Source organism: Geospiza fortis, unplaced genomic scaffold, assembly GCF_000277835.1.
Source record: "Geospiza fortis unplaced genomic scaffold, GeoFor_1.0 scaffold85, whole genome shotgun sequence".
Taxonomy (NCBI): Eukaryota; Metazoa; Chordata; class Aves; order Passeriformes; family Thraupidae; genus Geospiza; species Geospiza fortis.
Window position 1 is genome coordinate 1,456,787 of NW_005054358.1, and position 11,699 is coordinate 1,468,485.

Sequence of the window (11,699 nt, forward strand, 5' to 3'; positions counted from 1 at the left end):
CTGTCCCCGGGCAGGGTCGGTGCTGTCCCCGGTCTGTCCCCGGGCAGGGTCGGTGCTGTCCCGGGTCTGTCCCGTCCCGCGGGGCCGCTCCGGTGTTTGCTGTCCGTAGGAGCGGGGCTGGCTCCGGCTGTGCCGCCGGGCACGGAGCTCTCCCACAGCCCTCTCCGTGTGGAGCGGCTCCCCGGGAGCTCCTGCCTGAATTCACGTGGCTGTGAAGGTTCTTCGGGAGAGTCCCGTCCCCCAGCGCTTCACTGCTGCGTTTTATTGCTCAGCACAAAGGGAGGATAAAGTTAAAAAGTTGTTCCTCTTGTGTTGTTCAAGAGTTTGCATCGGAAGCTGCGGTCATCTCTTAACTCAGTCTTCTCTTTGCTTTTGTTTTTGCTCCTGCTGCTCCTCCAGACATGGATGAAGGGGACAACAGAACCAGCCTTCCGGTACAATGTGTTTTGCTCTTATTTTTGGACTTATTTCCCTATGAGTGTTTCCAGAAGCTGAAAGCAGCTGTACCTAATTTAATAGCATTGGGACCATGCCTTTAGATGCTTTTACTTTGAAAGGGCCTTTCCTGCTGTGAGTTTTATACTTTCAAACTTTAGAGGATTGATCCCATTTTACTATGTGTGTGTGTGTGTTTTATTTCTTGCAAACCATTCATGCTCTGCTTCATAATCTAAACTGTTTTAATAATGCTGTGATTTAAAGACTTTCATTTTTATCCTGAAGAAGGAGGAGTTGCAGAATTCTGGCAGACTGCACTTCTTACATTTGTTTTTAATCACACATGTGAAAGTCACAGACCAAAAAGGCACATGATGCTTTCCCAGCTGTGAAAAACAAACCTCATGAGAGGAAATAGTTCTCAAACTAAAAAACACACACAATGTACTTGTACACAGTTAACAGTGTTTTGTGACAATCCAGGTTCTGTGGTCAAAACAAGGCACGGGTGCCTCTGAGCTGTGAGGAAACCTTGTGTTTGGGCTAATCCCAATTTTAAGTCCTTGTTTTCAGGGCTGATAAGCCTTTCCCACCCCTGCCTGCCCGGGGAATGTGTCAGTGTTTGCCTTGGACTCAGTGAGGAGTGGTTGGACTCTCAGCAGTGCTGGGTGCTGGACCCTGGATGGGTGTGAGCTGCACTTGTGAGGCTGCATGTTTGTGCTGATTGCTGCTCAGCCTCGAGTTCCTAAGGAAACCTGGACATCAGGAAGCAGAGAAATGCTCTTTGTGCCAGTCCCTGCTCTGGGCAGGTGGCTGCTCGTGTTCAGATGCAGGGAGGGCCCTGCAGGGTGGTCCCACAGGTGTAGCCTTCAGTGAGAGGAAATTTTGAGGGTTCCTTGGCTTGGGGTGCTGAGCACAGCCCTCCTCAGAGAGGAGCTGCCCTGGTGACTTGGCTGTGACCTCATTCCTGCCCCAGGAGCTGTCACAGCAGTCACTGACACGTCTCAGGTGTCTGCACAGCTCAGCCTGGCTGCTTTGCTTCCTCTGCTTGTCCACAAGGATTGTCCAGGCTGGGAAAGATCCCCCCTGGGTCTGAGCAGGGCAATATCACACTGTCACTCATGAAAACTTTGCAAGAACCTCTCAGGAGTTCTTGGAGCTCTGAATTTCGTCTTCCCCTTGTTGCTTTTCTGCACTGAAGCCCCAGCCTGGGCATGTTTGTGTTTTAGTCTTTTCCCCGTGGATTTGTTTCTCCCCTTGCAGCAGCAATGTGAGTGTCAGTTGGCAATTACTATTTTTGGTGTTATTTGAGATCATACAGGCCTGGGGAGCAGCAGAACTGTCCATGTCCCAGTGTCCCTGACACTGTCAAGGGGAAATAAATGCATTAAGTGTCCAGAACAGACTTCCACCAGGAACTCTGTGTCACCAGGTGTTCTACGTGTTGCTGACACATCTTCCGCTTTTTATTTTTTCAAAATCTTGTGACTTTTCACTGCAATCCCATGAGTAATAGTCTGATAACAATAGTAACAGAGTTAGTTTGACTCATGTTGGGAAGATAAACACTAAAGTGCTAAAGTGACCTGAGAAGGCAAAGTGAGCACAGAGATCTGTGTGAGGTGACTGGTCTGGCAGGAGTTTCCTTTGTGCTGTAAAGCTGGAATTAATTCCATTAGAGAGACCAGTCTGGTGACTTGGTGTGCTCTTCAGTTTTCTCTTGGTGGCAAAGCTGAGTTCAGCTGTCATCCAGGTCTGGAACCAGGGGCAGGAATGGGATCTGAGCTGTGTGTAGTGCTTAATTCAAGTGCTTTTAAGGCTCAGGACTTGGAGGGGGATGTATTTGTCCTTGTACTCACATTGTTTTCACTCGTTCTTAAGAATTGTTTTACCTTTCCCCCCTTTCTCTTAAGTTTTGGGTTGGCATTTGTGAGACAGTTTTAGGTGCCAGGTTTTATTCCTGAGTGACCCTGGTGGGCACAGGTCCCAGGACAGCACACCTGAGCTCATGTGCATTATCTGCTTTTTATGTGACTTTAATATGCTGGGTTTTGACTTGTTTTCTCAGTCTCATAAAGTCCTTTGCATTCCATTCTCATCCTTGTTGTTCTGAATAACATAGAGTGGTTAAAAAAAGTGTTAATCTCTGTTTGACCCTGGTTTAGGCCTGTTTAGGAATGCACTGAACTGACAGCAACACAACACTCCCCTGCTGATCCCTTTCCACTGAATGTTTCTGTTTTCAAAGTAGATTATAAGTCAAAGAAAAAACACAATCAATTTGGTTGAGATGTTTTCATGGGGACTTTTTTTCCAGCTGTGGGAAACTAATTTCCCCTTCCTTTTTCTTGCCAGGCTGCGGTGCAAGGAGGTGGGACCGCCATCCTGCAGTTTGTGGAGGACAGGATCCAGACCACCATGGTAAAGTGGAATGCAGTCAGCTGGGGGTGCATCCACAGCAGCTTCTCCTGAGCTCCGTGAGCTCAGCTGAGCCACTGCCAAACTCTGAGTGTTGGTTTCTTTGCTGTCACTGTGCATGAGGCAGGAATTAATTGCTGTTATTTAGAATCACAGCAGGGTTTGGGCTGGAAGGGACCTTAAACCTACCCAGCTCCATCCCCTGCTATGGGTAGGGACACCTCCCACTATTCCAGATGGCTCCAAGCCCTGTCCAGCCTGGCCTTGGACACTGCCAGGGATCTCACAGCTTCTCTGGGCACCCTGTGCCAGGACCTCCTCACCCTCCCAGGGAAAGATTTCCTAATATCCCATCAACCCTCCTTCATCTTGAGGCCATTCCCCCTTGTTCTGTCCCTCCATGCCCTCACACACCCCGTGTACATTGAGTTGATCAGCTCTCAAATCTTTGGGAAGAAAAACATGGAATATTTTCCATGTGATCATAGGACTGGTCACTGGTGCAGCTTAAACTTCTTGCATATGAGATGTTTGAATTAAAAATTCAGTATTTATGAACATGCTTGGCTTTTAGACATCTCACTGAGCTGAGTGTTCTTCAGCTTTCTAAAAAATATATAGCAACTTCTGAAGTTGAAAATCATTAACTTCTTTCTCCTTAAATTCCCCTCCCAGCTGACTGGAATTGCAATTGGAGCTGCAGTTGCACTGTTGCTTATAGCAGTTGTTGTGTTTGTCGTGTACAGAAGAGTGAGACAGTCTAGTAAGTACTTGATAACTGTGTAAGTTTTAAACCCAATTTTCCCATCAATCTTGAGTATTTTTGTAATTTCCAGTGGTAGTTGTTTGCTGCAGAGGTGTGGTTCTTGCAGGACAGCAGCTTTAAAGGATGGAGAACTTGTGTTGGTTCCCTTCCCCAGGTGTGAGCCCAGAGCTGTCACGTGCAGGACCTGCAGGTTTTATTTCTTTGGGGTGTGAGCAGTGTCAGCCTCAGGAGCAGTTGTGAATTCTGCAGAGGAATTCAACCCTGCTGTGATTTCACTGTCACAGATGGAGAAACGATTGAGTTAGAGGTTTCCTTGAGGAGATTAGAACCGTCCAAGCCTTCAGTCTGTTTCGAGAGCCCTTTGTCTCCTCTGGGGCTGAGGTGGAGCCTCAAGGCAGCCCTGCCTGGCTCTGGCTTGGCCAGGGCTGGGGAATGAGGGATCCCAGGGTGGTTTAAACCCCAAACCCTGCCCACAGGAGCTGTTCTGGAGGCAGCAAAGTCCCCAGGCTGTGCTCAGGTGTTCTCCCAGCTGCTGCAGGTGGTTTCTGATGTGCTGCTTCTGTTCCAGAACAACTCCAGCCCCACGTGCCTCAGTACAGGTTTCGCAAGAGGGACAAAGTGATGTTCTACGGGAGGAAGATCATGAGGAAGGTGAGGGCACCTGGTGAAATCCAGTGTAAAGTTGAGAGGTGTAAAGTTTGCAACACTTCACTGGCTGAGCCTGGCCCAGGGCCTTCAGCCTGTAAATCTCACTGGGACATTGTGGATGTTTCAGAACTCCTGCAGTACTGACTGCATTGCTGGTGGAGCAGCAGCAGCTTCTCTTTCTGGCCAGACCTTTCCTCTTTGAAAAATATTTGCAGTCAGTGAAGGCAGGAATAAATCAATGAGTATCTAACTCCTGTAGGGAGTTAATGGTTGTTTAAATATCCCAGAATCTCAGACTGGTTTGGGTTGGAAAGAACCTTGAAGCTCATCTCATTCCACCCCTGCCACGGGCAGGGACACCTTCCACTGTCCCAGGCTGCTCCAAGCCCTGGCCTTGGGCACTGCCAGGGATCCAGGGGCAGCCACAGCTGCTCTGGGCACCCGTGCCAGGGCATCCCCACCTCCCAGGGTCCTGGCTGTTCCCTGTGCTGCCAAGTCCAGGTGTGCACTCCCTGCAAACCAACATCTGTAGAAAAATAAAGGTACAGGGAAGTAACCATGCTTAGTCACCCTGTCTGGAGGAACACTTCTTCCTGTGAACTGCCCCAGCCTCTGCCTCCCACACTTCATTGAAGTGAATTCAAACACTTTGACTTAATTAGATACTGGTGGGTTTAATATTCAGTTCTGGAGCTGTTTCATTGTGGAGGAGGTGGATGCTCCCTGAATCTTGCATAGCAGGTCAGCCTTTAAGTAGAACTTGGCCAAAAAAGCCTTCAATGAGAGGAAATTTTGTTTGTGCAACTTCATAATTTTAATATTCTTGATGATTTTCATGTGCAACTTCATAATTTGAATAATTTTTAACCAAGCTGTTTATATGTAATTCACATAAGTAAAGAATGCTTAGAATTCCACATGGGAAAATAATTTCAGTTAGTTTTCTGTTTGAGTTTTAGACCTTAGTTTTTGCTTTTCTTCCTAAGGAAGGCAGAGAACATTTTACCCAACCTGCTGTGGGTTGCACTTCCTGGGTCTTTTATAACATACCAAGATTTTATTTAAAAAAATCCCTCCAAACTAATTAAAGATTTCTTTTGCGAGAGAAACTTTTTACAGAGATTCAATTCTTAGGGTAACAAATGAAAAACTGGGAATGTTTTGAAAATACTTGATGAGGAGCTTGCTTGGTGTCGCAGTTGTGGTGTTTCTCCAGAGGGTGGCACCTGGGAACTAGGAAATGAAAGGAAAAGCCTTGGTTTGTCACCCTCACAGCCAGATAGAATCCTGGAATATCCTCAGTGGGAAGGGACCACCAGGATCCCCCAGCCCAGCCCCTGTCCCTGCCCAGCCCCCCCACAACCCCACCCTGTCCATCCCTGGCAGCGCTGTCCAAAGGCTCCTGGAGCTCTGGCGGCCTCGGGGCCGTGCCCATTCCCTGGGCAGCCTGGGCAGTGCCAGCACCCTCTGGGGGAAGAACCTTGCCCTGAGCTCACAGAATCCCTGGGTTGGAAGAGACCTTCAAGGTCCAACCCAGCCCCAACTCCTCAACTCAACCCTGGCACCCAGTGCCACATCCAGGCTTTGTTAAACACACCCAGGGATGGTGACTCCACCACCTCCCTGAGCAGCCATTCCAGAACTTTATCACTCTTTCAGTGAAAAACTTTTTCCTGATATCCAACCTGAATTTCCCTTGGTGCAGCTTGAGGCTGTGTGCTCTTGTTCTCCAGCCTGACCTGCCCTGGCCCAGCCCCAGCCATTCCCTGGCTCCTGTTCCTGTCCCAGAGCAGAGATCAGTGCCTTACTCCTCTTCCTGATGCTGAATGTTCCTGAATGAGAAGCACAGCTAGGAGTCCTTCCCCTCTACCATCCATTAGCACTGTAGTAGTTGATTGGTAAAATCAAAATATACTCTACTTGCTTTATAGAAAGGAAGTGAGCCTGAAGTAGATATTCCCATCCTCCAAGGTCTTACATGAGCTCTTCACTCTGCTCACACTCTAATGGCTGGTAAATGTGTTGGTGCCTCAGCAAGGTTGGAATTAGCAGGTTGGTTTTTTTGGTTTTGGGGTTTTGTGACTGTTTTTGTGTCTATTATTCCCCCCTAGGTTACAACTCTTCCCAACTCTCTGGTTGGGAACACCGTCCCTCGCCAACGGATGCGGAAACGGGCAAAGGTTTTATCTCTGGCTAAAAGGTACCTGGGACTTTGGGAAGGGGAAAATTCACATCATGGGGGCTGGTTTGGGGTTTCTGTTTGTGACTTATCCCTAGCAGAGCCCTTTTCTGTAGCTGTTGGTTTTTCCCAGTCCTATCAGCTGGGAGGTTTGCTGGACTGGGATGGTTTTGGTGAGGAAAGGCAGGAGGGTGGGAGGTTTTACCTAATTGATAATGTGTAACTTGGGATGGTGAATTTTAATACTTACTGTATGCTTACTTAACATTTACTATTAGTAAAATTTTAACATTTCCTATTAGTATAAGAGAGGGAACATCCTGAACTTCCTTTTTCCTTTGTAGGATTCTGCGTATTAAGAAGGAATGTCCAACTCTGCAGAGGAAAGAACCTCCTCCTTCTTTGCTAGAGGCAGATCTGACTGAATTTGATGTCAAGAATTCCCACTTGCCTTCAGAAGTCCTGTACATGCTTAAGAATGTCAGGTAATGTTAAATGGAAAGAGAAATTTAGAGTTTTGTTTTGATGGATGTTCAAGTGATGTAAATATTTGACAGTTTGTGTCAAATCTCAGATTTTACAACTGCATGGTCAGAATCCTGAGGGAGTTGACTGAAATGCATCTGAGCATAAGGACAAAATGAACGACTTTGAATTTTCTAGAAACATGAAGAAAATAGCTGAGTTTGTTTTAAAAATTAAAAAAAGAGATGGGGGGAGAAAAAGGAAGTAGTTTAGTTGTCTCAGCTTGGGAATAGTGCTAATAAATGTGTTCTAACATGAACAGATTGAGTGCATCTTAAAATTTCTGTTTAGGCTGTATCAGGCAATTTTTTCTGTACAGAAAAGCATCATAATTGGTAAATGTTAATTGGATACCATATTGACAGCTCCCTGGGCTTCAGGATCTTTTACCTCTCTGCCTGAAAAGGTTGCAAATAAATCAAAGTCAACTTAATCCCCACAGCTCTTTGGCAGACTAAGAAGAAGGGATGGTCTTTGTGCCCCTTCAGCAAGGGGTTAAATTGCTGACACAGCAAAGAGATCTTCCAATCTGTAATTTTGGTTTTGCTTGTGGATGTTCATTTTTCCTCCCAGTTGTGATATAATGTAGTCCTGAAGGTCAGTCATTCTCAAATAAAAATGCTATTTCAGTCATCTGAACTTGCTGCTGTGAAATTATGGTCTCCTATGACTAACTGATATTGCAGTAGGATTTGATGGATTGACCCTGATAAATGTGAGCTGTTGGAGCTCTGTACAGAGTGATCAAGTGTGAAACCCATATTTCTCTCTGCCTGGCAGTGACTGACTGGAGTCCAGGTGCATGTTACCAGCAGGAGATGGAATATTCCAAACTTGCAATTCCATGCAGATGACAGGAGCTTTTCCCTCTTTTCAGTATTTCTCCTGTGTCCTGCTTCCATGGACACAGCAGCTGCACTAAAAGGGGAAGTTCTTGGGGTAACTTTTCTCACAGTGTGTGTATCTGGCAGGTTTTTATTTTTATTCCCCTCCACAGACCATGCTGGTGTTTGCTGGAGGAAGCTTGTCTGTCCTTCCTTCTGAGCCTGCATTCCTTGGAGGGCTCCTCCAAAGGAGCCCCAGCATTTCCAGCTCTGTGTTTCCTGCTGCTCTTGCACCTTATTTTGGAGAGCCCTTTGGGGCTCCTTCCCTGCAGCTGCTCCTCTGCTCCTCTCGGCTGGGGCTTTGCTAATTTAGGAAGGATTTTCCAAAGGCTGTGGTGATTTCAGGTTTTCCCTTTGCATTTTCTGTGCTGCAGGGTCCTTGGGCACTTTGAGAAGCCCCTGTTCCTGGAGCTGTGCAAGCACATGTTCTTTGTGCAGCTGCACGAGGGCGAGTACATCTTCCGTCCCGGGCAGCTGGACGACAGCATCTACGTGGTGCAGGATGGGAAGCTGGAAGTTTGCATCCAGGAAAGTGTAAGAACCTGTTCAGACTCAGATGTTTGTTAGTTCTTAGCTGTGTTACAGTCTCACAAGCTGTGAGTTCTGCAGTACTTTACTCTGACAAGGTGAAAATGGAGACGTAGCTCCTTCTCTATGAGGCCTTTTAAGGATAAACTGTCCAATTAAGAAATGACACCTAAATTATTTTTACTTTTAACCCAATAACCAGCTACCCATGCCCTGCAATATGGACTTTTTTATCCAATTACACAAAACCACCCAAACCCATGAAGAAGAAGGACCAGCCTCCACCCTAAAACCTCCATCTTGCCTTACATATATTACTATATTCTAAAACCTTAAACTCTTAAGTTTTCCTCCATGTGATATTACACACTTCTATCAAACTCCACACTCATAATCCCAGTTCTGTCATTCAGTTTTGAAAGCCTTCCCCATGGCCTTAGGTCAAATGCAGTGTTCTGTTGGGGGTCGGTGCCTGTCAGCACAGAAAGTCTGAAATTCTCAGCAGCCAGGGTTCCAACAAGAACCCCCTGCTCTGCACTTCCTGAGAGAAATCTGTTGGCACAGCAGATAGGCTGGCATGAATCATTAAGCATTGATTAAACTTAGACATGTGAATCACAGTGGTTTAGGAGGGATTAATCCCAGCTCTTTGGGGCTGTGGTATTTGTAAAGATCAAGGTTTGCAGCAGTCCCTCGTGTCTCAGATGAGAGAGCAGAACACAAAGATGATGAGGCAGCTGGAATTATCCTCACACAGGAGATGCAGAAGTTATTGAGGGAAGACAGGGTGCAAGATGGGCTTGGAAACATTTCCCTTTTAAAGGTCATTACAGAAAGGATTTGGGCACAGAGAGCAGGAGAGACCAAGCTCACCTCAGAATAGTCCAGCAGGAGTCAGTGGGTTTGTATGGGAGGTGGAAGAGTCAGATTCACTTTTGGGTAGACAGGGGAAAAAAGATGATGATTTGTTTTCCATGTGAGTCTCAAAATGTTGAGCAGCAGTCTGTGCCATCCCTTTTGCCAAGTTAAATTTTTAATTCTTACCTTCTTCCTGAGTGAGCTTTGAGTTTAACTTTTGGATGTGAGCAGTTTTGCAGTGCCTGAAAGTTCAGTGGGCTTGTGTTTGGAGATTATATCAAATTTGCTGATTTCTGTGTATTTTTACGTTTTGCTTCTCCTGTTTTTTACAACCTCTTGACAGGTAGCCCTTCAGTAAAGGGAGCTCATTGTGCCTCTGTGTTTTGTTGGTGTTACATAGCAAAGACAAGCAGATCACATCCCTGAAAGAGGCTGGCTCATAGTTTCTTTTAATTTCTCACTTTTAGAAAGCTGGTTTAAAACTCCATGTTTGGAATTAGCCCATTTCCATCAGAGCAGAGAGAAAAGAAGCACCCTAGCTTTCTGAAATGCTGCAAGTTTGCCCAAATGCAGCTGTGGGGCTGCAGTAATGCTGTGTGTGTGCTTGCAGGATGGAACAGAGGTGGTGGTGAAGGAGGTGCTGGCAGGAGACAGTGTGCACAGCCTGCTGAGCATCCTGGATGTCATCACGGTGAGTCCTGGCAGGGGGAGCAGCCCTTGGGCTTTCCTAGGGAAGAATCAGAATGCAAAATGGCTTTTTTGGTAATTCTCCTCCTCTCAGGCCTTTGCAGGTGTAAGCTGAGCTTGGTGGTGTGGAGGGTGCTCGTGAAATGTGTGCTTGGCTGGCTGCTTCTGGTTGGCAGGAGGATCTGAGTGATCCCTTTGTGTCTGGAAAACTGAGATTACAGTTTGATTTGCTCAAATCACAGCTCAGGCATGTCAGGAAAATTAATCCACAAACATCAGAAGTTTATGGCCAAAAAGGAGACAGAGGAGTCCTTTTACTTTATTCCAATAAAGGGAGAGGCCATGGGGCATTCCCCTGGGATCTCTCCAATTTTTGGAGGCCCCAGCCTCCTTTTTATCCCAATTTCCCAGCCACATTTCCCTTCTCTCTTTCCCCATTGGCAGAGGGACTTGAGAGGTTCAGACTTCCCAGAACACCTGATACCAGAGATTTCCCTCTAATGTATAACCCTCCCTTTTAATTTTTAATTCTTATGGAATTTAGGGGTTTTTCTTCCCCATTGTTTGTTTCATCTTTCAATGTCTAATTCATTTATCAGCAAACCTGAAATTTATTTGTAAAAGCAAATATCTTTTTCCATTCATCAATCAGTGGAATCCTTCCCATTGTTTCTTTTATCTCCCAGTGCTGGTTTTATCCACCAGCAGCCCCACAGCTTGTTTGGAAAGACAAATCTGCTATTCCTCTCAGGCAGGAGCAGGACCAGGTTGGGGCCCAGCAGTCCAGGCTTTTCCATGTTTGATGAGTCGCTTAATGAATTTGGTTTTATTTAGTCTAATGAAAACAAATCTGACAGTTGCTAGTACTGTAATTATACTGTGAAACCAGTTGATGGATTTATTTTGTTTTGTAACATCAGTGGTGCTGGTGGCCAGCTGAGGGCTGTGCTCTTTGGCAGGGGCCAGGATGAGCTGAGTGCTGATCCTGTTCAGTGCCAAATTGGTGGATTTTGTTTCAGTTGGATTTAGACTGATGGTTTTGCTGAAACCACTTTAGGAATGCCTAAATGGAAGGTGTTGAATTCAACATCTTTGATAATACCCAAACCCTGAAGGTGTTTTCCTGAAGGATTTTGATAGGATGGGATTTCAGAGGATGCAGATAAATCTAATCAATAAATTGTTCATGTTTACCTTGTGCCATGTTTCTGCCATGCTTGGCTGTTGCTGTTCATCAGAAGGTGCCATTGCTCTGTGTGTGAGGAGCTGCATGGCCAGCCCAGAGAGTGCTGGGGGGTGGTGCTGCATGCAGCTGGCAGCCAGTCAGCACTGGTGTCCCCAGGGCTCTGTGCTGGGGCCAGCCCTGATCAATATCTTTATTGATGACATGGATGAGGGGATTGAGTCTTTCATTAGTAAATCTGCAGATGACACTGAGCTGGGAGCTGTGTCCATCTGTTGGAGGGTAGGAGGGCTCTGCAGAGAGACTTGGAATGGTTGGAGGGATGGGCAGAGTCCAGTAAGATGAAGTTTAATAAGTCCAATTGCCCAGTCCTGCGTTTTGGCCACAATAACCCCCCGCAGTGCTCTGGACTGGGGACAGAGTGGCTGGACAGGGCCCAGGCACAAAGGGACCTGGGGGTGCTGGTCAGCAGTGACTGACCATGAGCCAGCAGAGTGCCCTGGAGGCCAAGGAGGCCAAGGGCTCCTGGCCCTTGGAGTGGCCAGCAGGACAGGGAGGTCATTCTGCCCCCGTACTTGGCACTGT

General features: G+C 46.7%; 1 protein-coding gene across 2 annotated transcripts in view; it reads left to right on the forward strand.

Moving 5' to 3' along the window:
- Positions 1–402: 402 nt before the first annotated feature.
- PNPLA7 (patatin like phospholipase domain containing 7) overlaps positions 403–11,699 on the forward strand; it is a 133,443-nt gene continuing 122,146 nt past the window's right edge. For both annotated transcript variants that reach the window (XM_031059253.1, XM_031059255.1), the window contains exons 1-8: positions 403–434; positions 2,794–2,859; positions 3,532–3,619; positions 4,191–4,273; positions 6,382–6,470; positions 6,794–6,934; positions 8,233–8,392; positions 9,855–9,935. In XM_031059253.1, the coding sequence (XP_030915113.1) occupies positions 2,857–2,859; positions 3,532–3,619; positions 4,191–4,273; positions 6,382–6,470; positions 6,794–6,934; positions 8,233–8,392; positions 9,855–9,935 (645 nt within the window). In that variant the 5' untranslated portion in view covers positions 403–434; positions 2,794–2,856. The remainder of the gene's footprint in view (positions 435–2,793; positions 2,860–3,531; positions 3,620–4,190; positions 4,274–6,381; positions 6,471–6,793; positions 6,935–8,232; positions 8,393–9,854; positions 9,936–11,699) is intronic.